The sequence below is a fragment of the Rhodamnia argentea genome, chromosome 2 (genome assembly GCF_020921035.1).
Source record: "Rhodamnia argentea isolate NSW1041297 chromosome 2, ASM2092103v1, whole genome shotgun sequence".
NCBI classification, from domain to species: Eukaryota; Viridiplantae; Streptophyta; class Magnoliopsida; order Myrtales; family Myrtaceae; genus Rhodamnia; species Rhodamnia argentea.
In genome coordinates, this window is record NC_063151.1 from 19,785,710 (window position 1) to 19,808,748 (window position 23,039).

Below are 23,039 nucleotides of genomic sequence, written 5' to 3' on the forward strand. Positions count from 1 at the left end.
TGACCCAAACATCTTTTAAGCCAAACACTCTCTTGTATTGCTACCGATAACACCATGAGATCGGTTTCTATCGTGGATAAGGTTATACACGTTTGCTTCTTTCTACTCTAAGATATCGCGTCAATGCACAGTAAGAATACAAACCCCGGGATAGATTTCCTCTCATCTAAGCCTCTTCCTCAATCAATATTAATATGGCCTTCAAGGTACAGATTTCTACCTTGATAACTCAGCAAAAAATCGGCAGTATTCTTCATACCTCAAGATTCTCTTGACGGCAATCTAACGTGCTTGATCTGGATTGGATTGGTGCCTATTTACCATTCCAACTGCATTACAAATATAAGGTATTGTATACATCATAGTACACATTAAGCTTCCAACAGCACTAACATATGGAATACTTTCCATTTCTTCATTTGCTTGTGGAGTCTCGGGACACATTTTGCTGCTTAGACCTTCACCTCTTGCAATAGGAGTATCTATGGATTTACAGTTTTGCATACGAAATCATTCAAGGACTTTAACTATATAAGTCCCTTGTGAAAGAGATCACAATCTCTTTAAAAAAATAATTTGAAATCTTAACTCTAAGAATATATACAGATTCGCCTATATCTTTTGTCTCAAAATTGGAACATAACCAATTCTTGACTGTACTAACAAACTCCATATTGCTTTCGGTAATTAGGATATCCATTTACATATAATAATAAGATCGCAAATTGATCTTTGGATCTTTTGATATATATGCAATGATCTTCATCAATCATTACAAAGTCATATACCACTATGGCATTACGAAAAGTATATACCATTATCTCGAAAATTGCTTAAGGACATAGATCGATCTTAAAGCAGATATACTTTTTGTTTTCGGTCTTCTATAACAAACCCAATGGGGTGTTTCATATAAACTTCTTCTTTTGGTTCTCCATTAAGAGTCGCAATTTTATATCCATTTGATGTAATTCAAGTGCCATACTAATCACTATTGCCAGAATAAGGTGAATTGAGGTAAATCTCACCACGGTAGAAAAAACCTATTCATAATCAATTCCTTATTGTTGATTATACCCTTTCACTACAACTCGAGCCTTATATATCTCAATCGAGCCATTAGCTTTACGCTTTATTTTGAGAACCCACTTGTTCCTAATGGTTTTGCATCCGTTCAAAAGATCAACCAATTTCCAAACTTGATTTGATCTCATTGACTCAATCTCTTCCTCCATTGCTTGTATCCATTTTTCCTTATCAAAGCAAGTCTAAGCCTCATTTATAGTCCTTGGCTCATCCTCTTCTTGTGGAGTGACCATGAAACCTTTAACTTCAATGTCTAAGCATCGATGAGTCGACGGAGAACGCTTTTGCGACTTGTTCGCCAAATTAGAGATTGTGCACTTAGTACATTATGGTCCATTAAGCTCCCACTCAGATTAGATAACAATGATATCTTTGCATCAAGTGGTTGCAATTGAAACCGGTTCGAAACAAATTTGCACTTCTCACATTGCTCCCACTTGGATGAGATGCCCCAGTAAAATCAGTATCACTATCCTAGATTTCAAACAGAGAATAATCTTCACCTATCTCACCCTTTTTCGAAAATTCATTCATTAAGAATGCCACATTTCGTGACTCGAATTTAGTTACGATCCTCCTTTCCAGCTTACCTATAAACACATTTCCTTTTGAGTTTTTTGAGTATCTTATGAAGATGCTTTTCTTGCCTCTAGGACCCAATTTTCCATACTTGTGGGACGATTCGTGAGTATAGGCCGTTCAACCTCAAGGTTTCAAGAAACTCAAATCGGGTTTTCAACCCATCCACAACTCATATGGAGTAGAAGTAATTAATTTAGAAGGTACGGTTAAGTATTTAGACAACAATCAACAAAGCATCACCTCAAAAAGTGATTGGCAAATTAGCTTGTGCCATTATTGACCTAACCATTTCCGTTGGGACCTGTTTCTTCTCTCTCTACAACTCCATTCTGTTGAGGAGTTGCTGGAATAGTCAATAGTCTTTCTATTCCTTTTTTATCACATACATCATGTAGGAGCAGGGTGCAACCACCGCGCCTATTCAATTGGCAGGTGTCAATCCCTTTAACTTCTACTCATAAATTATTTCCCACATTTATCAACTTTGTTCCATATGGAACTTGTTGAAATTCCACGAAGGTATTTCCGTCCTTCCCTACATGGTCTATAGTCTCTAAGTCTACAATCCACAAAGGATTAGATTTAGTTACAAAAACTGAACTGGAAACACAAGTGACACTCTCAAGTGTACAAAGGGTTCTAACTTCTTTGGCTCACCACGGTCATGAGCAAAGTGAACCTTATTGCCACAATTAAAAGATTTCACCTTTGACATGTTTTTTCTTAAAATGATACATTCCTTTCCCATGTCGGTTAAACTTCGATTTCTATCCTGAAGAATCTATTCCCTTGCTCTTCCACTTTGAACCGACCTTCACGCTTACGCCCGGAGCACGAAGCCCCATTTGTGCTAGAACGAGAATAACAAATGTTGATTTTTGGTTTAGTTGCCATAAGGTAGTTCATCTCTAGTTCAAGATGGCGCATAGCATCCTTAAAAGTCTTTACTTTTTATTATGGATCTAGTGGATTTTCATATGCACCCAGCTATGAGGCAAAGAACGGATTACTACTCACACTTGTTGCTCATCGGTCAAAATGTGGCCTACATCTTATAGTTCACTTATCATGTTTGACACACGCCACAAAAGTTGTTTCATATTCTGCACATTTGGCATCATATAAGTGTTACACCTTATAGTGATCTATCTCAACTTGGTGGTTGATGTCTAACCAAACTTAGTTTTTAATGATTTTCACTTGACTTTGGCATTTTCATAAATGCCTGAACTCAAGCATAAAACCATTTTCCATTCTACTCAGCAACATAATGCGAGTAATAGAGTTCGTCTTTTTTCATGTAGAAATGCCTCTTTATACTTTTGTATTGTCCAGTATTCCCATCTTCAAGTTCACTATGTTTCCAATCATCGTCTAACAATCCTCATTTGAAATTGCCATTAATAAAATCATTTATGTAAAATTGAGTTCACTAAAGTTACTAAAACTTTCTAGAACTCCCACTCAAATAAAGGATCATAAATCAAATAATAATTTCATCATCTTGTAACAATAAAATTGTATGGCATGATTTGAGCTAATGTACAAATAATTCATTCATCGAATTGTACTCAAATCGCGGAATACAAGATATAAATAGCAAGTACATTATACTTTATATATGCTACCAATAAAACATGCTCTACACAATTTCTATGTAGTTATCCACATGTAAGATATATTCCATATTTTTCAAAAAATAGAGAGATACAAGTAAAATACTCGAAAACACCACAAAATACATGTATCATGGGTTTCATATGTATTTTCACAACTTTAAATATATGAAACATGCACAATATCTATATCATATTGTAGATAATCCAAAAACGAATACAACGGTACCTCACACGCCTCCAATGGAGCTCATACACTCCTCCACGTACCGGTCAAATCTTCTGCATTGACTAGTCAACGGTCGGTCAAGGCACAAGGTAATATTTCCATTTATTCATGAAAAAAGGCTTATCTTTTGAATCCTTTCTAAGGAAGATACCGAGTTTTTGATGTATACATAGGGAATGCCGTGTACAATGAAAAATACAAGCATGGTCAATGTTGACCAAAATGCAATTTCTTGAAAATTCGAGGATCAAATAGCAATTTTCAAAAAATTCAGGGACTAAATTATAATTTTTAGAAAGTTCGGGGATCAAATTACAATTTTTAGAAAGTTCAAGGACAAAATTGCAATTTTCGAAAAGTTTGGGAACCAAATTGCAATTTTTAGAAAGTTCAAGGATCAACTAGCAATTTTTGGAAAAACAGATATCGCTCAGTTCGGAACAAGTCGGACACGGGTTTAGGATAAGTCGAAACCGGTTTTGGGATAGGGAAAGATTGGATTAAATCCACACGCCTTAAAATCAACTTGTATCACCGATCCGAGAAGCATATCACAATTAACGAACATACTTCAGTTTCCACATATTAAAAGCCCCAAAACGCAGGAGAGAAAACGATTCGGATCCTCCGATCGATTGTTTTTTGAGAGACAAAGTTTTCATCGAGAGTTTTTTGGAGAACATTTATTTTTCTTTTTTTTTTCTTCTGAACGACGTATGTTCAATTGAGAGAATACGCAATATGCAATCTTCCCTCTTTTGGAATAGGAAATAAATCCCCTTATTGCAGTCAACTAATATATTAAAGGCAATTATTGATTGGCCCTTTATTGGCGCAATCAATTCCAACATGATCTAATGAAATCGTGTTGCTTGAAGACATTGAGTCCCAATCATAGTCCCCAACCTTCCAGCCAATCACCGCCTTCATTTCTAAATAGATTGCAATTGGTTTTTATAACATAAATGATTGATGCATGACAAAATTTTACCGATGTCCGGTCGAGTTAGTTTCGAAAATTAGTTATTTGATTTCTTTAGAACTTTTTAGGATATTTATCCTTGGTCCATTTACTAGCTTTAAAGTTATATGTATATAGTAAGAGTGTAGAAATTACCAAAAAATTCCTAAATCTATTACAATTGTGCTAATTTAGTCCTAAACTTTCTTTTGCCAATTGAGTCCTAAATCTTTTGCAATTGTATCAATTCAACCAATTTTCTAGCTTTAAAGTTATATGTATATAGTAAGTGTCGAGAAAATTATCAAAAAAATCCTAAACCTATTGAAATTGTGCTAATTCAGTCTTAAACTTTTTTTTGCCAATTGAGTCCTCTCCATTTGTCTAGCTGACGCCGACATGATAAATTTTTAAATATTCAAATATTTTTTATTTTTTTAATAATTTTTCTGTATTTTGTTTCTTTTCTTTTATTTTTAGGGTTTGGGCTGGTAAGAGGCTGCTAGTCATCGATCGAGGGCCAGCAACCTTCGTCGGCCCCGGATAAGGGCTCGCAAGGCCTTAGCCGATGGCCAACAAGGCCACCGGCCCAAACCCTTAAAAAAAGAAAAAACAAGGCAGAATTTTTTTTTGAAAAATAATTAAAATTTTTGAAATAAATTAAGTTATTATTAAAAAAATTACCACATCGGCACCAATCGGCCAAATGGACTGATTGGTACAATTTCAAAAGGTTTAAGACTCAATTGGCCAAAAAAAAAAAATTAGAACCGAATTGGTACAATTGTAATAAGTTTATTCTCTTTTGGTAATCCTCCCAGTGAAAGTGTCTTATTTGTATATAGTAATAGCATCATTAGGATTAGCCCATAATATATAGGACAAGACAAGTGTCACTTATGCTTTAACAATGAACATACTTTAATAATCAAAGGAGCACCTACGTAGAGGCTTGGGTAACTGTTGACTCATAGAACCTTTGTAAATCTCGTGGTCCTAACCAAGAGTAGGTTGCACGTCATTTATGGGATTTGAACCGGATGTCCAATACTTAAACAGACCAAACCCCTCACATGTGATTGGACCATTCTTGAGAATCCTAAAATGAGAATCTTAGTTGCGATCACACCCTAAGAGGAACATTTTTGAATGTTCACGGGATTGCCGAACCTCTTAGGCTTCGTTTGGTCGTCCGGATTTCTAGTTAGGATAGAATTGGATATGGTAGAATAAGAAATCCAATGATTTTATCATATCCTATCTACTGTTTGATGAACTACGGATTTAAAGTCGGATAAGTCAACGCAAGGCACATCTGAGATCTACTTTAGTTTGCTGAAACATCAAGATATCAATGATAAGTTTTGATGAGTGCAAACCCTGTACAATTGGGGTCTTGCTTTGGAGTCGAATCCTTTAAGAATGACCTGATGGCCTTGTTCATTGTCTTGTCAGGTAAGTAAACAAGTGCTGAACAATGTAATTATTCAGGCTCTTTTCACAAGTTAAAGATGCACTTAAGCAGGTCATCCAAGAGAGCCCTTTCGAATGTCCAAAAGAGTCCTTTCGAATGTTAAAACCCCTTTTAAAAGTTGATGATTAACATCAAGTTCTTCATATCATGTTGACACCCATTTCAAATGTTGAAATGATTCAAACGGTTAAAGAACGAGGAACATGATCTTATATCATGCCAAACAATCAATTAAAGAACAAGGTCATGGAGATAACTAGCTTTGTGGCCGAAGATCCCATCTTGCCGTCATCGGAGAGGCAACCCCATGCTAGAGAGGTGGCTTGGCGTGACGGAGAGGTGGCCCAACATAGAGGAGAGGCAGTGGTTGTGGGGAAAAAACTCTATTCTCTTTGTGTATGCTCTCTTGAGAAATTCTATCCTGGTATGTACCACCCCCCCTTGGGATTTTTTTTATCCTAACTATATCCCATTTATCTTATCCTGAATAGCTGCCAAACATAGGATAAGATAAAACATATATTATCCCGACTTATAACATAATAACCAAATGCATCCTTATGTGTGATTGGAGACATAATATCCTGGTATGTACCACCCCCCCTTGGGATTTTTTTTATCCTAACTATATCCCATTTATCTTATCCCGAATAGCTGCCAAACATAGGATAAGATAAAACATATATTATCCTGACTTATGACATAATAACCAAATGCATCCTTATGTGTGACTGGAGACAGAAAATAGAGAAAGAGTCAAAAAAAACATTTCCTTTTAGAATGACAATTAACATTCAATTGAACTTGGACTGCTTCTCTCATCAAATTATTATAGATGGTAGGTACTTCATTGAATCAAACTAATGTTAGGTACACCCATTATAAAAGAACTATAAAACGCTAAGAATTAATTTTAATAATTGAGGTAACTTTATAACCCATCCTTCCTGTGTGAACCTTTTTCCTTGCAATTGTAGTAATTTGGACCTCCTATACAAGAGTAGACCCACGGGCAATACATTGTTTGACTTTGTGAAGGAAAGGTTGATCAACTTACTTGACTTTGGATTGAGAACTTTGCCTTAATGTTACTTAAATTCAATGATTATGATAGCCAGAAATCTATATAGTAATAGACGGGTGTGTGATTGAAGGGGACAACTTCTTAAAAATTACCAACAAACGCTAAAGACCAAACATCATTAGTTGGAGCGTAGAGGGTGATCAATGAGAGATTTTCAAAGTGTCTTATTTTTCTTTTTCTTTTTTATGCTATAAATTGCTGGAAATGCAAGGCTAATTTTTTTAATAGGAATTGCATAGAAAGGCTGACCTTTCCTAGAGTGGGAACATTGGAAAAATGAGTCGGACCCAAAAAAAAAAAAGGTCAAAAGAGAAAGTGATGCATCTAGGGGTATGCAACTGAACCGGGTTTACCCAAAAGCCGGATCGGATCACCCGAAAAATAGGGTTGAAAATCGGTTCCTACTCAAACAGGTTAGGGAACCAGTTCCAATTTTTGGGAACCGATTGAAACCGGTCCCATTCTTTGTTCTAGGTGAAGACCCACCCGGACCAGTTTTAGAACCGGTTTTAGCTACTGTTTCAAAAAGAAAAAAAAACCTATTTCGCTTCTTTTGCCAACCTTGCCAACCTTGCAAGTTTCAAAGTAGGCTTCGAGTCTTTTGACTTGCAAAATAAAAATGAGAGATTATTAGCAGATTTTGGTGGTAGTGCGATAGCAAGAATTGCACTTGTTAATTCGGTGTTTTGTAGGATCATTATTGCTTTTGGTGGATTGTAAATTCTACTATTATATTTTCGATTGTTGCTTTTGATGGATTATTATTTTTATTGCTCATGTCATGGATTGTTGTTTTTAGTGGATAATGAGTTTTATTATTCACCTTTTACCTTGGATCATTTCATCGATACTCATATTATTTTGATGGAAAAAATGAAATCAGAAAAAGAAACAAAAGGAAGGGTAGACCTTGGAACCGGATCGAAAAATAGGGTTGGTTCCAAAACAGATTCTAGGATAAACAGGATCGGTTCTTGATTTCAAAAATTGGGAACCGGTTATAATAGGGTCGATTTCGGGGCCTAGGTTTGGACCCTACCCACCCGGCCCATGCTCACCCCTAGATGCATCCTAGGAATTTTCTCTTGACCAAGATCTCACTTTGTCCAATTATCTACTGACTGGAATAGTTGGCATCCATCAATTATGATGGCTAATGAATATTACCCGAAACTGATAGCACTGGATAATACTACTTTTATCGATGAGAAAAGTAGTATGATAATACTCTGAATATAAATTTATTTGGTCAAAGCACTCAATAAAATAATTTTTTTTTTCAATTGGAGCTTGTAATTTGTGTATTATCATTGAAAAAATCATTGTAACTTGCAAGCCATTCTAATATCCGGACATGTACGCCTAAAGTTAGGCGTTTAACTCAAACACAAGTCCTAAGCCTGATTGAGTTGTTATACTTACGTTACTTCTCTAATCAACTCCCTCCATCTTCAAATTCAATAAACTAGGCTGATGTGTCCGGTCGAAGTCAACAAGAGCCCGTCAAGCGGACTTCGAGCAATTGGATCTCTCGACATGCTTGAGTTAGATTCTTGTCGGCTCCAACACACGCATCGGCTTGCAATTGCAGAAATCAAAAGAAGAGTGAAATAAAAAAAAAAACTAATCCATACTATTTCGTTACAGGACCCTAAGCTGTCCTTCAGTCATAGCATAGGATCTCAACTGCCTTCCTGCTCCCAATTATTGTTCTTTGATGGATGGGGAATTGAAATCAATGTCTAGAACCTGCTCATGTGACAGGTCAGAGGATCCTTGCAATTCGTCAAATGCCCCTTTTTTCCTTTTTTAAAGATTTGGCAGTTAAAGCCGCCAATTTTGTAAAAAGAAACGATTAAATTAGTGGAAATTCTACTGTTTGTTTCTTAAACCGAGACTCCTAGTGTATTGCACAGTCATCCTCTTTTTTTCATAATTTATCAATTGATACTTTTTCTTCCTTTCATTGATATGGACATGGATGACAAGATCACATGTCATTAAATGAACATATAATGTTTCTAGACACTTCAGAAAACCAATACAGAAAATATAATAATGAAAAAAACACAGGACCTTATGTGCCACCAAACTTCCAGTACAAATTTTATGATGATAGGTTTGGTTCAAATTTGGAATTTCATTTTGCCGACTCTTTTAAGGATGAAAGCCCTAAAGAACGATGATTCCATCACAAATCACGGATTGTGCTTATCACCGAGATTAAAGAGTGCCAATCAGCGAGGCTCCCATGGTTGGGGTGGCGAGCGGTCCAAAGTACATTATGCCTCTCCTCTATCGAGACCAAATGAAAGTAACATGTCTTACTTTAATAAAATCAAAGAAAAGTAGCTTGGATTAACCTGTGAAGAGACCATTTCGTCTTTATGCTGGCTTCGGATCCAGTTGGCCCAACCTAGCACTCAATATATATATAGCATGCTTCGCATGTAAATAACCCTAGTGTATCTCCAAAGTCAATTTATGGGGGCTCCATATGAGGCTAACACCATCTGACGGTCAGAATTTATTGTGATCTCGTACATGTAGTTCATGTAAGTGAGCCATACTTACATGAACTAGACGCACAAGAACATAATTCACTTTAATAAAATCAAATAGGGGGCGAAGTGCGGATTGTCCTTACTTATTCTGCAGTTTTGTGGTTTGGAAGAATGTCTGTAGAGACGCAGAATGACTCTCTATACTGGTCTTCTCAACTATTTAGCATTCCATGTCTGAAATGATGTTGTGGGATGCTAAAAGAGAAAGGATTTGGTTTTTTTATTATCGATCACGCTTTAGACATTTATTAAATAACCAAATAAGGAGGTTTGTCGTTTCAATGTATCATCTCTCGTGTCGCGCATGTAAAAGTGCATTGGAAATCGGAACATTTTAGCTCGACAGCCAAATATTTCGAGATCACACGTTAATAAAAATCACGAAGATTTGGGGGGAAACCTTCGAGCACTAAAAACATGAAATTGTCCAAATTGAGATTAAAAAAATAAGAGAGAAAAAGACGTATTAAATTCTGTGATTTTTTTAGCCTTGTTATCCATAGAAAAGTTACTAAATAAACTAAAGACACCATGTTCACCTCGAGATTTGGTCGAAATGCATCACCCATGTTACTAAATCAAGTTATTAATCTCTTCTTTTTTCTTGCCCACTTGTGTGAAACAAAAATATTGGTAAATAAATATTCACTTCCTACTTCTTCTTTTTTTGTTGAAATTCACGTCCTACCTATATTATGGGAAAAAAAAAAAGCCTTAAAGTGCTTTCATTTTCTTAAATAAGAGCTTGAAATTGGCTTTGTTTCAAATAAGGGCTTGAAATAACCTTATCAATCTCAAAAAAGGGTCTGACTCACCAATTAGTGAGGGCATTTTGGTCATTTAGTATTTTTATTATTTTATTATTTGTTTTTTTTTCTTTTTTTCAGTTTTTCAAATTTTAAAAAAAAAGTAAAAGTGAAAAAAAACATGAAACACAAGCGGGAGGGCTGCCTCCCTCCTGTGGTTGCCGCCCCATCGCCGGTGGGGCTGCGGCGAAGGGTGGTGAGTTCAAATCCTATTGAAAATAAATTCCTTCAACCTTTGCGCCAGCCATTTGTCTTGATTATTATCCATTTTCAGGTTACCGACGAGAGGATTATACTTACTAGAAGACTTTAAATGCCTCGACTTATGAAAAGTAGAATTTTTTTTTTTAATTTTAAGCCTTAACGTTAAGAAGTTCAACTTTTCATGCATTTCAATTCTTTTGGCCAAATAATTTAGCTGATTTTTCCTATAGCAGATCATAATGTGAACTCAGCCATCACGTATGGTGCAAGTTCATTTTATAGGTGAGTCAAAACATGCGCATGTTATGCTTACAAACATAATAGATATACTTACTAAATATACAAAGTTAAGGGAAAAATTACCAAAAAAGTCCTATACCTGTTGTAATTGTACCAATTTAATTTTAAATTCTTTTTTGTTTTGCAAATTGAGTCATAAACGCATTTATACCAATTCGATTCATACGGCCAACTTTGGCTGGTTAGCGCCGAAGTGGACACCGGTAGGTGCCGATATGGCTCTGCCGGCGTTAACGTGACAATTTTTGATAATATTTTAATATTCTTTTCAAAATATTTATTTATTATGTTTCTTTTTTTTCCTTTTTCTTCTTCTTCTTCCTCAACCGTTCGCTAGATCATCAAGTTACTAATTCAGTCAAGCTGGAAACTCGCTTGCACAAAATATAAGGTGAATGTGCACCTTAGAATTATGTTGGAAACAGTTCTCTATTGCAATGTTTTTTGGCGGGTCGCTTTCTTTTGAAAAGATAGGTCTCAATCTCAGGTACAATGGCTTGTTGGATTGGAAAGCCATTTTTCTCGTTTAAACCAAAAACGAAAAATGCCCTTTATCGATTTAAATTTTTCTCATATTAAAATATATATGGTTGAAAATATTTATTATGGCTTCATACAATTCATTTCCCATGTGTTTATAATTTCTGATACATAGTTTGATGTCTTTAAAATTATAATTTTATCATAGCTGATTATATGTTTTTATCATGAGGTTTTTTTTAAATGCACTTGTATACAAAATAAATTATTAGTATTTAATACATTACAAAATCATAGTTTATCAATTAATTATATTTGGTACTTAATTAGAATGATTGAAATTTTAATGGTTTTATTATTTATCCCTTATAACAGTTAAAAATAGAAATATCAATATTTTAACAATTACAATTCTACTTGAATGCAAGTATTAGTAAACCATGATTTATAAATTCACTATCACAAGATCATTTTTGGAATATAGTAAAGAAAATCAAAAGCTATTCCTAGTCACATAGGAAACTCATCCAGGGATCATGGAACAACTTTTCTTGATTTGCATTATCGATATGTATGAGGGAATAATTGTTCTATTTAGAATGATCTAGAAAAAGAAGAATTATTATTGCGGATTCAGTATTATTCGAGGTTATTATATTTGAATTTTACGGGAACTATTGATCTAAATGAAGGAACAATCTTCTTATCAAAGAAAAAATTTGGGAAAAGAAGAGATATTATGACCAATCTAACGTGTTATAAATTTTCTATATTTTTTTCGAGTGTCACGATAAAAAGTATTAAACAGATAACTCCTTATCCAAGTGGGCTTAAGATTCGGCCTTAATAGTCGGCCCGGCCCATCTACCGCTGCTTCCATAAATCCAGGTCCATAACAAGAAGAAGAGTGCAGAACGGCGAGACAGACTCGTCTGGCCATCGTGAGAACCGATTCGGAGCCGGAAAAGAAAACCTCGTTGGTTCTCCGCTTCTTGATCGAGGAATTGCAAGTGTGTTCTATCTCGGTTACCGCTATGATCTGTTCTCAATTGTTTGAAATCATCGTCATTGGTCGTGCACCAGGACACCAGCAAAGCCCATGCCTGCACCTCCTGCTGGTGCACGAGCTCCATTGCCTGCTGTCAAGTTCTCAGATGATAGAGAAAGACTTAAGACTGCGTTTGGTAGTCTGGATTTGAAGCCGGATAGGATAACAAAGTATCCTGCCCCGTGTTTGGCGATGTCTTCTGGATTAGATAAACCCCAATAAGAAATCTAGGGGAATGGTGGGATAAATTCGGATTGGATAAAAAAAAATTGTAAAAAATGCCAATCGCCGTCCCTTCCGACAACCACAAGTGATGGTTGTCGCCTTCGACTACAGTGCAGACGTCAGCCAGCCGATCATCAAACCTGGATCAGGTTTGAAATCGACAATCGATTCGACCCTTCTTCTGATCCATCTTTCTCAGGCGCATAACCCATAACCACATTCTGCTGTCTCTTTTGTCTGAAGCAAAATATAGACTCCATTGCTGCTTCGGCCAATCCGGGCCTCACCAGAACTGATAAAAACAACACATTTCCTTTCTTATCTTACCCAAGAACCAATCAATTGCAATTTGACTGAGTTTGACGTGGACCCATTTAACCAAAATTCCAGAAGACAACCTATTTCTTTGCTTACCAAAACTTTTTCTAGAAACATTTTAACTTGTGCCATTTTTGCAGAAGGATCAACGTATTGCACTCAGCTCAACTTGGGAAACGCCAATAATTAACCAGAATCAACTACTCATCCAAATAGGAAAAACAGTGTCCTTCCAGATCCGTTCCGAATCTCCACTGAAATAGAAGAGATTAAAACGTCCGAATCAAGAATAAAAAAAGTCAGCAAAGTGAACTGACAAAAGGACCTCCAGTGTGAATATTTGTGTATGGCGTTCACTTTGATGCCAATATCTTTTTCCGCTTTACTTAAGTGCCAAATCGGAGAAAAAAACAATCACATTGGTGCCAACAATGAGAGATTTCGGCCAACTAATTACGTGTCATTTATTTTTAATATTTTAACATTACGTGGTAATTTTTTCCAAAAAAAAAAAAATAAACCATGCGAACTTTTAAAATTAAAAATAAGTTAAACTTTTTTAAAAATTAAAATTAAACAAAAAAATAAACAAAAAATAATAATAAAACAAGGTTAAAAAAATGGGTTGTTTGTGGCGACAAGGGCTTGCACATTCCTCGTCGCCGCAGCCCCACTATGGCCAACAATGGTCGACGAGGGTGAGGGATGGCCGAGGGGAGGTCCTAGTGACCCCCGGAGAGGCCTTGGGCGAGGACCATGGGCAACCCCCACCCTCACCAGCCATTGTTGGTGATGGTGGGGCGGTGGCGGCAAGGTGCCCTTGCTGTTGCAACTTCTAATTTTTTTTAGCTTAATTTTTATTTTTTAGCTTATTTTTAAATTATTTAATATTACGTGGAATTTTTTTAGTAATTTTTAGCTTTTTTATTGCGGACTAGGATTCTTTGGCGAGTCACATAAATGCCACATATGATTTCTGGCGAAAGTCATCAGAATTGCCATTGAAATAACCATTTTTCAAAAAAAAAAAAAAAGGCACTAATATCAAGGACTTCCCTGGTGGAAGAGGCATAAGATTCCACGTACCAATGTGCTCAAGAGCAGACAACTCTTCGGACATGGCATTACGTCACTAGACATGTCGTACCACCAAACTCATCAAAATAACTCGTAGCCACCACATACCTAGCCGGAGGACGGCGATTTTGCGGAGGACTCCGCCGAGGGGACGGTGGGCAAAAATTGTCAAGAGGCATCAAAGTGGCAAGTGAAGTAGACGAAGGAGGAGGCATAACAGGAGAAGATGGTGATACTAGGTCAAACGGAGAAGATATAATAGGAGGAACAGGAGATAGGCTTGGAGATGAAACAAGAGGAAAATCCATAAAAACAGATGGAGAGAGTGGTGAAGAAGCAGAAGCAGCGAAAAAGAATGGTAGGTGCTCAAAGAACTAAACACTACGAGAGAAAGAAAACTGAACCGACTTGGCAGAGAGTTTGGTACACTCATGGGATGGAAGAAGCACATAACACATACAGCCAAAAACAGGAAGTTGGTGATAAGTGAGTGGTTTTGAGAAAAGACGTTTGTGAGGGGTGGCTTTGGAGAGGACAAGAGAATGGAGTCGATTTATGAGATAGACATCAATAGAAAGTGCTTCGGCCCAAAATTCAGTGGAAAAAGAATTGGACAACTTGAGAGCACAAGTAGTATCCAGGATATAACGATGTTTTCGCTTAGCAAGACCATTTTGAGCAAGAACACCATGAAAAAATAACCGAGGTAAGGTTCCCCGAGAAGTTAAAAAAGAATGAAAAGCTGTAGAAAGATACTCCCCACCCGAATCAAAACGAAAAACTTTAGTAATTTTAGAGAATTGAGTAGAAATCATGGCTATAAAATTTTTACCGATAGAGAGAAATTCATCACAAGAACGCATCTAATAAATCCATGTATAACGAGAATAATCATCAATAAACGACATATAATACTTGAAACCACTTTTAGAAAGTTCGAGGGTAGGATCCCAAACATCTGAATGTACTAAATCAAAATAGGTAGTGGAAACAGAAGAGCTAACATCAAAATGAGGTGCAGATTGTTTAGCTAAAGGACGACTTGTACAATGACGTATAACAGTAGATGAAATAGGTCCAAATACACCCCGCCGACGCAACGGCTTCTATCCAAAACTTCTTGGATAAATTTTTAGCCTTTAGCATATTTCTTGCCATTTAAAAAATTGTCTTGTTCTTTTGTTCTGCTATACCATCTTGTTGAGGAGTATAGCTGTCGGTCAACAGACGTTTCACTCCATGAATTTTACAATATTTGTTAAATTCAATCGAAGTGAATTCTCTTCCTCTATCGAATCTCAATGTCTTTAGGATAAAGCCACTATGCTTTTCAGCATAGACTTTAAATTCTTTAAACTTGGCAAGAGTTTCGGATTTTTCTTGCAGAAAATATGCCCTTGTTTTTCTGGTAAAATCATCCGCAAAAATTAGATATGCCTTTTCTGGCTGAATGATTCCACCTCAACAGAGCCACGGATGTCTGTATGTACCAATTCCAAATGTTGTTTTGCACTTTTGGATTTTCCAACTAGAAAAGATTCTCAATGTTGTTTTCCAACAAGACATCCTTCGCATGGGTGATTTGGATTGTCAATCAGAGGCCTACCAATCACCATCTTTTTCTAGACTAATAAATTTAGTCCGCGAAAATGTAGGTGAGCAAATCAAAGATGCCATAACCAGTTTGCATTTTCATCATCGCTTGAAAGCTCAAAAGATTCTTCATTTGAAGAGTTAGAGGGAACATTTGGTTCTTCGTCATCCGCACCGTCATAATCAACTTATTGTTTACACCTCTGATGGTGCACATTCCATTTTCAATGTGGACTTTGTGACCTTTTTCGGAAGTTATCCAACGCATAACAAATTTCAAAAAAGTCATGGCACAAAGTAAACATCTGCAAAAGTAGCATTAGTACCATCTTTTGATTTGATATTAATGTTGCCCATTAAGAGAACTTTGAATTTATTCCCGAAATTGGCTTCACTATGAATAGTCTCGTCCAACTGCGAGAACAACTCCTTGCGACTAGACATATAATTACTACACCTAGTCATCTTTCTTGCATGCTAGCACCATGTTTTCCTCAACATCGATGGTATGGGGTTGTTCTATCGACTCGTATGCTACCTTTGCTTGGCATTCGGATTTGTAATGTCTGAATTTGTTGCAATTAAAACACTTGACCTTTGATTTGTCATGTGTTCTATATTTTCCAGTGGATTTGAAATTTCCACTTGCACATCCTTTACTAGCTCCATGACCTCGGCAACTTGGATAGCCTCTGCGGCTTGTTTGAGCAACCAACTCTATAATGCTTTCTCGGGATTCGAATTGATGGACTTTTGATTCATTCTTTGCTCATGTGAGCACAGTGAACTCATCAACCGTTGCAATGTCATGGTTGGTACATCTTGCCCTTCTTCGATCGCTGCGACAACATAGTTAAATTTTTCGGTCAAAGACATCAAGATCTTTTCTACGACCCGCACGTCTTGGAGTTCTTTACCATTAACCCTTAATTGGTTAACAATGGTCTGCACATGATCAAAGTATGCCGAGATTGATTCAAAGTCATTCATGCGTAAAGACTCGAAATCTCCTGGAAGTGTTTGAAGCCGTACACATTTGACACAATCATCGCCTTGGCGGGATTGTTGCAAAATATCCCAAGCTGCTTTTGCGATATAAGTGCTTGATTTTTTTTTTCAAATATCTTTTCCTCTATGGTTTGAAAGATTGCAAATAATGCTTTCTGATCTTTGTTCCGAGACTTCAATAAAGAATCTCTCTCCTTCCTTCTTAAAGCATCAAATGCTTCAAGATCGGCCACTTCGGTGTAACCATTCTCCACCAGATTCCATAAACCTAGCTATTTGAAAAGAACCTTCATCTGGATGGACCAGCTATTAAAATTCCTCTCGTTCAACTTTGGAAGTTACAATTGAACGGAGCTAGTGGATGCCATTTCTAGCTCAGCTACCAAGTGCCGGAGCCAAAAGAATAATTTAAAACTTTGGAAATTAAGAAAAAAGAGCACAATAGAGATTGGAGGGAGAGCTTCTTATTGACAATGCTTTGAGGGATGTGGCTTTGTGCTTTGGCTTGATTGACAACTCACAATCACAGTCCTTTATATGGGAATTAGATCTTACAAACGCATATGATTGCCTTTTATAAAGAAACCATAACAACCACACAACATTAATAAATAAAACGTAAACAGCTTAATCTGTCGGAGCCATCTTGAAGTCTTTATGACTCTTCTTTAACGCGTGCAATCTTCTTATCCTGCAACTGATGTGCCCAATAATCAATGTTATATTATTCCAACATTTTTGTGAAAAATTCTAGTCCATTCTCTCTAGGCCTATTACAATGGGTCTTAAACCCATATATGACCCACATTTTTTTAAAGGGTCATATATGGGTCACTTCAAATTTGAAGAGCCCACCCTTAATGGGTTCTAAAATTTAAAGCATAAAATAAATGGGTATGTTTAGAACCCATTTACAACCCATACTAGAGAAGCCTGACCCATTTATCAATTTATATTTTTTTATTATTTATTTATATTTTTATTATTTTCTAATAAGTAAAATAAGGAAATAATTAAAAGTTTAATTAAAATATATATAATTCGTCTGTTGCCATCACCTGTCGTCGATCATCGCCCGCCGCCGACCACAGACCTCCACCGCCACCATTCGCTACCGTAGCCATCCACTGCCGAAGAAAAAAGAAAATACAAAAGTACTTTTCAAAAAATAATAAAATAGCAATTATTAATAATTTATGATTTGGTTAAATAGAAGTGTTTCAGTGATATGGATAGGGTATGAGTTGGGTCGAATATGGGTCAAGAAATTTGCACTACGTATAAATGTATCATAAAAGAATTAATGGGTTAATTTGGGTCAGACCATTTATGACCCGATCCAAATCCGACCCGACTCACCCGTTTAATATGTCTACTAATTAGTCTATCTTTTGATTGTCTTGATCCCTCTATCAACGTTACTTATTTCTGTCAATTTCCTTTGAGAATATTGGAGACGAGTTATTCTAAAAGAACCGAATGCCCTTGAGATATGAAGTTTCATAGATGTCATTATAAATGAAAAAAAAAAAAAAGCAACAGTGCTCAAAACCATATGAAAGCTGATTGTAGATAAGTTCACGAGAGTTGTGTCTCCAACATGGCCTATTCCATGAATTCCGACAATTCGTGTTTCTTGTTTTACGAGTGCCAATTGTATTCATGACCAAGAGTACCTTGAACAGCATTTTCACATCTAAGAGGTCCATGAACTGGTTTTGGTAGGAGCAACTAAGGGCCTGTGTGGTGTCAATTCTGTTCTTAGGAATAATTTTTTAGCAGAAATGGTTTTTTTTATTCTATTCTTGAGAACAGTTTCTAAGCAAAAGAATGCATTTAGTAACTACAAAATTTATATTTCTTCATTAGAAAAAGAACAAAAATGTGTTTGGCACGACAATAAAAAATTATAATCCCAATTTTTTTATTTAATTATAAATATGTTAGTAGAGGTGGCGAGGGCGATTGGCAACCGACAGAGGTGGAAACGGACGACTAGCGGCAGCGTAATGGGTGGTGGTGGAGATTGGTGGCGACTAGCGGTAATCGGCGATAGCGAAGATTGGTGGCGGCAGTGATTGGCAGTAGCCGAGACTAGCGGCAGCAATTGCGATCAGCACTCAGTAGTAGCGAAGACCGACGGTTGGTGGCGGTGGAGACCAGCAGCAATCGGCTTCCGTCAACTGGAGGCAATTGGCGATCGATGACAGAGGATTTGTGGTTGTAAAGATGAGCATTATGTTACATTAATTTTTTTTCAAATGACATTATTTCCCGTCAAGCAAGCTTGTTTCTTGGAATTGTTCCCCGGAGCAAGGCAGCAACTTTTTTTTTTTTTTTATGCTTCTTGTTTTTGTTTCAATTCTGTTCTAGAGAATATAAAAATTACTAAATAAATTTGTCTTTTTCCTTTCCCAGGAACAAGAATCAAAAACTCAGTGTTACCAAGTAGGCCGTAAAACTCTGGGTACTTATAAGCAAGTACTATTGCGTAACAATGAAGAGAACACGCATTTAGAAGAAATGTGATAACCATTTTTGTGGACCCACAATAGAGGGCAAACAAAAAACACAATCAGATTGTGCGAGGTAATACTGTCAACATCAAACTCCATCCTTCATCTGCCTTTCCTGGGTCTCCATCTATACAGCTGCCCAATTAGCCACAGCTCCCTCCACAAAAAGATTTTAGTTTCTTAAACTAGAATTCCTCTCATCAACATTTCAAACCGGCAATTAGCGCTTACTTGTCAATCTTTAAACCTAAAGAGTTGTCTGGTATAACCTGAGGTGAATGGAAGGGCTTCTATTAAAACGATTTCAGCCTCGAGTATAAGATGATCTATGAAACCTTGGACGAGCAAAATAGTTCTCCTCTCCTGTCACCGATGGAAGCTTTGCCGCACCAACTATTGATGCCGCTACCCAAGTGAAATTCGTCTTTCTTCATTTTATAACTTCTCCATAACATTTGCAAATTCCATTAAGAAACACACCTTTCCTGGAAAACAAACTGAAGCATAAGCATATCAATACAGAGTCTGTTTTCTTCACAATTGCAACAATGGGTTTGATTATGCCGTAAAATTCCAGCATAAGAACCACAGTGCTATAACCTTCCAACAGACATCCATCTAGTTGTTTAACAGTATAGCAAAGTCATCTCCAATGCGAAGCAGAGGGTATCAACTTCGAGATATGCGAAGCAGCAGATTGACGAGGATCTCTATTGGATTGTTATAAATAAAAAAAAATAACGATGCAATCGACATGCATACCTCCAGCTGGGAAACATGAAAGCAAGGAGAAACCATCCAAAGAAAATTTAGCTAAAAATGCCAAACCAAACTGGGAAAGGAATACAAATGCTTGTACATACTATGGTTGTTCAGAGGTATCTTTATTTCAATACCTTCATCAGATTTTCAGACATCAACTCGCAAAAATGTCACCAAAAAGTGCACGTAAAACATCATCAACATCAATATCAACATCACCTTTATTCCAAACTAGTTGGGGTCGGCGGCACGTAAAACTTCATCTGTGAAAGAATTTGATTGCAAAAGAAAGGAAAACATTGGTTGTCAGGTGAATTAACTTACCTCAATTCGTTTAAGGTTTGAACACAAGGGAACAATTTGTGGTCATGGGTCAGGAAGCTTTTCAAGTGCAACGTGCACTTATGCATCGTCTTCTCCCTTGGATTCAGATTCATCAGTCTTCGTCCACAAATATGATTGACTTCTCTGAGCAAAGCCTAGAAAGTGCCTCCACATCTAAATTGTAGCAACGATGGATTTTAACCTTTTGCAGTCCATTCAAGCTCAACAAATCAGGCAACTTCCGCAAAGATTTACAGGAATCAATCTCCAATTCTTCCAAAGATTGTGGTAGTTTGCCTTGAATCTCAATCAGATTACCACAATCTTCTACGTGAAGACGTCGTAGTTTGTTGAAATTACTTGGATCAGGTAGTATCTCCACCTGTCCAAGCCCACAAATCCGCAAATGTCCTAGGTTCTCCCACAAACTCGCCTGACTTCTCCGAGCAGAGCCGAGAATTGCCTTCATCTCTAATTTCGTGCAACCTTCTATGTCAACCTTTTGCAGTTTCTTCAATCTGGATAGATCAGGCAACTCCTTTAAAGATTCACATGAAGAAATCTCCAATTCTTCCAAAGATTGTGGTAGCTCGCCTTGAATCTCACCCAGATTACTGCAATTTTCTACTCGAAGACGTCGTAGTTCATTTGAATTGCTCAGGTCAGGTAGGACCTGCAACTGTTTAAGGCCAACGAGCTCCAAATCTTGTCGATTCATGCCAACATGTTCAAGAACTCTATCGCAATAGTCTATTTCAACATCTGTCTTACCCATTAAGCTTGACAGATCAGGCAACTTCCATAAAGAACGACAGCTAGAAATACGCACTTTATCCAAAGACAGCGGTAGTTCGCCTTGAATCTCAACCAGATTATCGCAAGATCGTACTCGAAGATGCCCTAGTTTGTTTAACTTGCTTAGATCAGGTAGCATCTTTACCTGTCCCAGCCAATTAAGCTGCAAATCTCGTAGGTTCTTTAAACAACCAAGGCCTTGAAGTTTTGTAATTGCAGCGCGACTAATCTGGAGAGATGATAGATTCTTGAAATTCGTTAGATCCATCGCCGAGCAAAGTGACTTGCAATCGTACAGCTGCATGGAGGATATGCTTGAGGGAAGCCTCGGGAGGCAACGCAGATTAGAGCACTCGAGGCGAAGTGACTTGAGTTGAGGAGGGAGGCTAAGGCCCGCCGGTGAGGTGGTCACATAATCAGAGCGCAGGACCAGAGACTCCAGCTTGCTCAAGTTACCAATCCACCGTGGCATCGAACATTCCCCGAGCCCATTAGACATCTCATCAAAATCGGGCGGGCGAAATGTCAGATCCAATTCCTTCAAATTACTCAGGTTCGAGAGATCTGGAAACGTGTCCATGTACAGCGTCCCTAGTTGAAGGTGCATAAGACTTGCAAGATGTTTACCCAGGTCATCTGGCAGCTTGCAAAGATTCGTGCAAGAGCTTGCATCTAAGTAAACCAAGCGTTTCAAGCAACAGATCGACGAGTCAATTTCGACTAGTGATTTACAGTCCCGTAGGATCAAACGTTCTATATTTACCGAAGCAGTGAAGGTGGGAGTTTTCTCCAAGAGATGGCAACCGGTCAAATTCAGAACTTTCAGATTCGTCATCACCTGTAAAAGAAAAATCATGCAAAGATTACTTTTGCGTCTAATAAAAGACGAAAAATTAAGTGTTGTCTAGCATATAACATACCTCCAGGTGGCTCCACCCCTTCCAATTATGCTTAATTTCACTCCCGGATAGATCAAGAATAACCACATCCTTCATGGAGAATTTTGTTATGTTAAATGTAAGGGGAATATCACACCAGGAAAGCCATCGTAATCGTGGGATGAGATATGAATTCTCATTAGTTGGAAGACCACTTGAAGGCGATTCATACCAAATAAGCCTCTCCTCTGCAAGAAATTTTTCCTTCGAACCCTCAACTGAAAGGAACTTTAGATGTGATAATCTCCTAAAGTCCTCGTAGGTAAAACGGTGCTGCCCCTCATGGTCAAACTTGAGACGAAGAGCTTCCACTTTGTTTCCCTGCACATTTATTAAAGTTCACTATTTTAAGGGGTTGAGTTGAGCACAATCGTTCCTTTAATCTTAAAAGCGTAAAATTATTGTTTGAAAGGTCACAACGGCGGGAGAGAACACAAAAAGTAACTGGCTTTTTTGGATGGAAAATGTCCATAATGAACTGGAAATTTATTGCAGGGGGGTTTTACCTCATGTTTTGTCAGCAAGTCCAATGCTTCCTCGGGATTCCACACCCTACTTTGCTTCTCTATTTCTATCTCACTTTTTTGACGGACTATTTCTCTTCCGAGGTCTCCGAGTTGGTCATGCATCCACACTTCTTTGTTCTCCATAATCTTTATCAAAGACATGTTCTGCAGAACTTCAATAGCTTCTTCGGGAAAAAGTTTAATTTTTTCCCAAAAATGAATCATAATGTCTTTGTTATATCCAATGAAATGACAAGCTATATCAAGGAATATATGCTGTTGCCGGAAATCTAATTTATCAAAACTTACTTTCAGTATACTCTAAACATTCACATGAGGAACATTTTCCAACTTGTCCAATGTCTCATTCCACATTTCCTTATTAGTGAGAGACAAAGACGAACCTATGACCTCCAGAGCTAGCGGAAGACCTCCACAAATGTCTATTGCCCTGTTGGATTGGTTGATATAATCGTCTAGGGGAGCATCTCTTCTGAAGGCATGTTTGCTAAAAAGTTGACAAGATTGAACAGAATCCATGAC

At 37.2% G+C, this 23,039-nt stretch overlaps 1 protein-coding gene across 4 annotated transcripts; it reads right to left on the minus strand.

The window, feature by feature from the left end:
• Nucleotides 1-412: 412 nt before the first annotated feature.
• On the minus strand, nucleotides 413-22,855 carry LOC115739527 (protein SUPPRESSOR OF npr1-1, CONSTITUTIVE 1-like). 4 transcript variants are annotated; one of them, XR_007197651.1, is made up of 7 exons: nucleotides 22,497-22,855; nucleotides 21,113-22,311; nucleotides 20,258-20,851; nucleotides 19,507-19,668; nucleotides 19,305-19,328; nucleotides 665-667; nucleotides 413-422 (listed from the first exon to the last, which is right to left on the minus strand). XR_007197651.1 is itself a non-coding variant. In XM_048275268.1 (3 exons), the coding sequence occupies exon 2, from the start codon at nucleotides 21,906-21,908 to the stop codon at nucleotides 20,370-20,372; it is 1,539 nt and encodes a 512-aa protein (XP_048131225.1). In that variant the 5' UTR covers nucleotides 21,909-22,311; nucleotides 22,497-22,851; the 3' UTR covers nucleotides 20,181-20,213; nucleotides 20,341-20,369. The 4 variants fall into 4 exon arrangements, 1 of the variants encoding a protein (XP_048131225.1); XR_007197650.1 differs by having other exon boundaries at nucleotides 19,507-19,656; nucleotides 20,258-22,311; nucleotides 22,497-22,851; XR_007197649.1 differs by having other exon boundaries at nucleotides 20,258-22,311; nucleotides 22,497-22,851.
• Between the last annotated feature and the right edge of the window lie 184 nt (nucleotides 22,856-23,039).

What these genes read in the sequence shown, in the direction of transcription:
- LOC115739527 (XM_048275268.1), bottom strand. Translation starts at nt 21,908, where the DNA reads ATGATTTTTCTTTTACAGGTGATGACGAATCTGAAAGTTCTGAATTTG.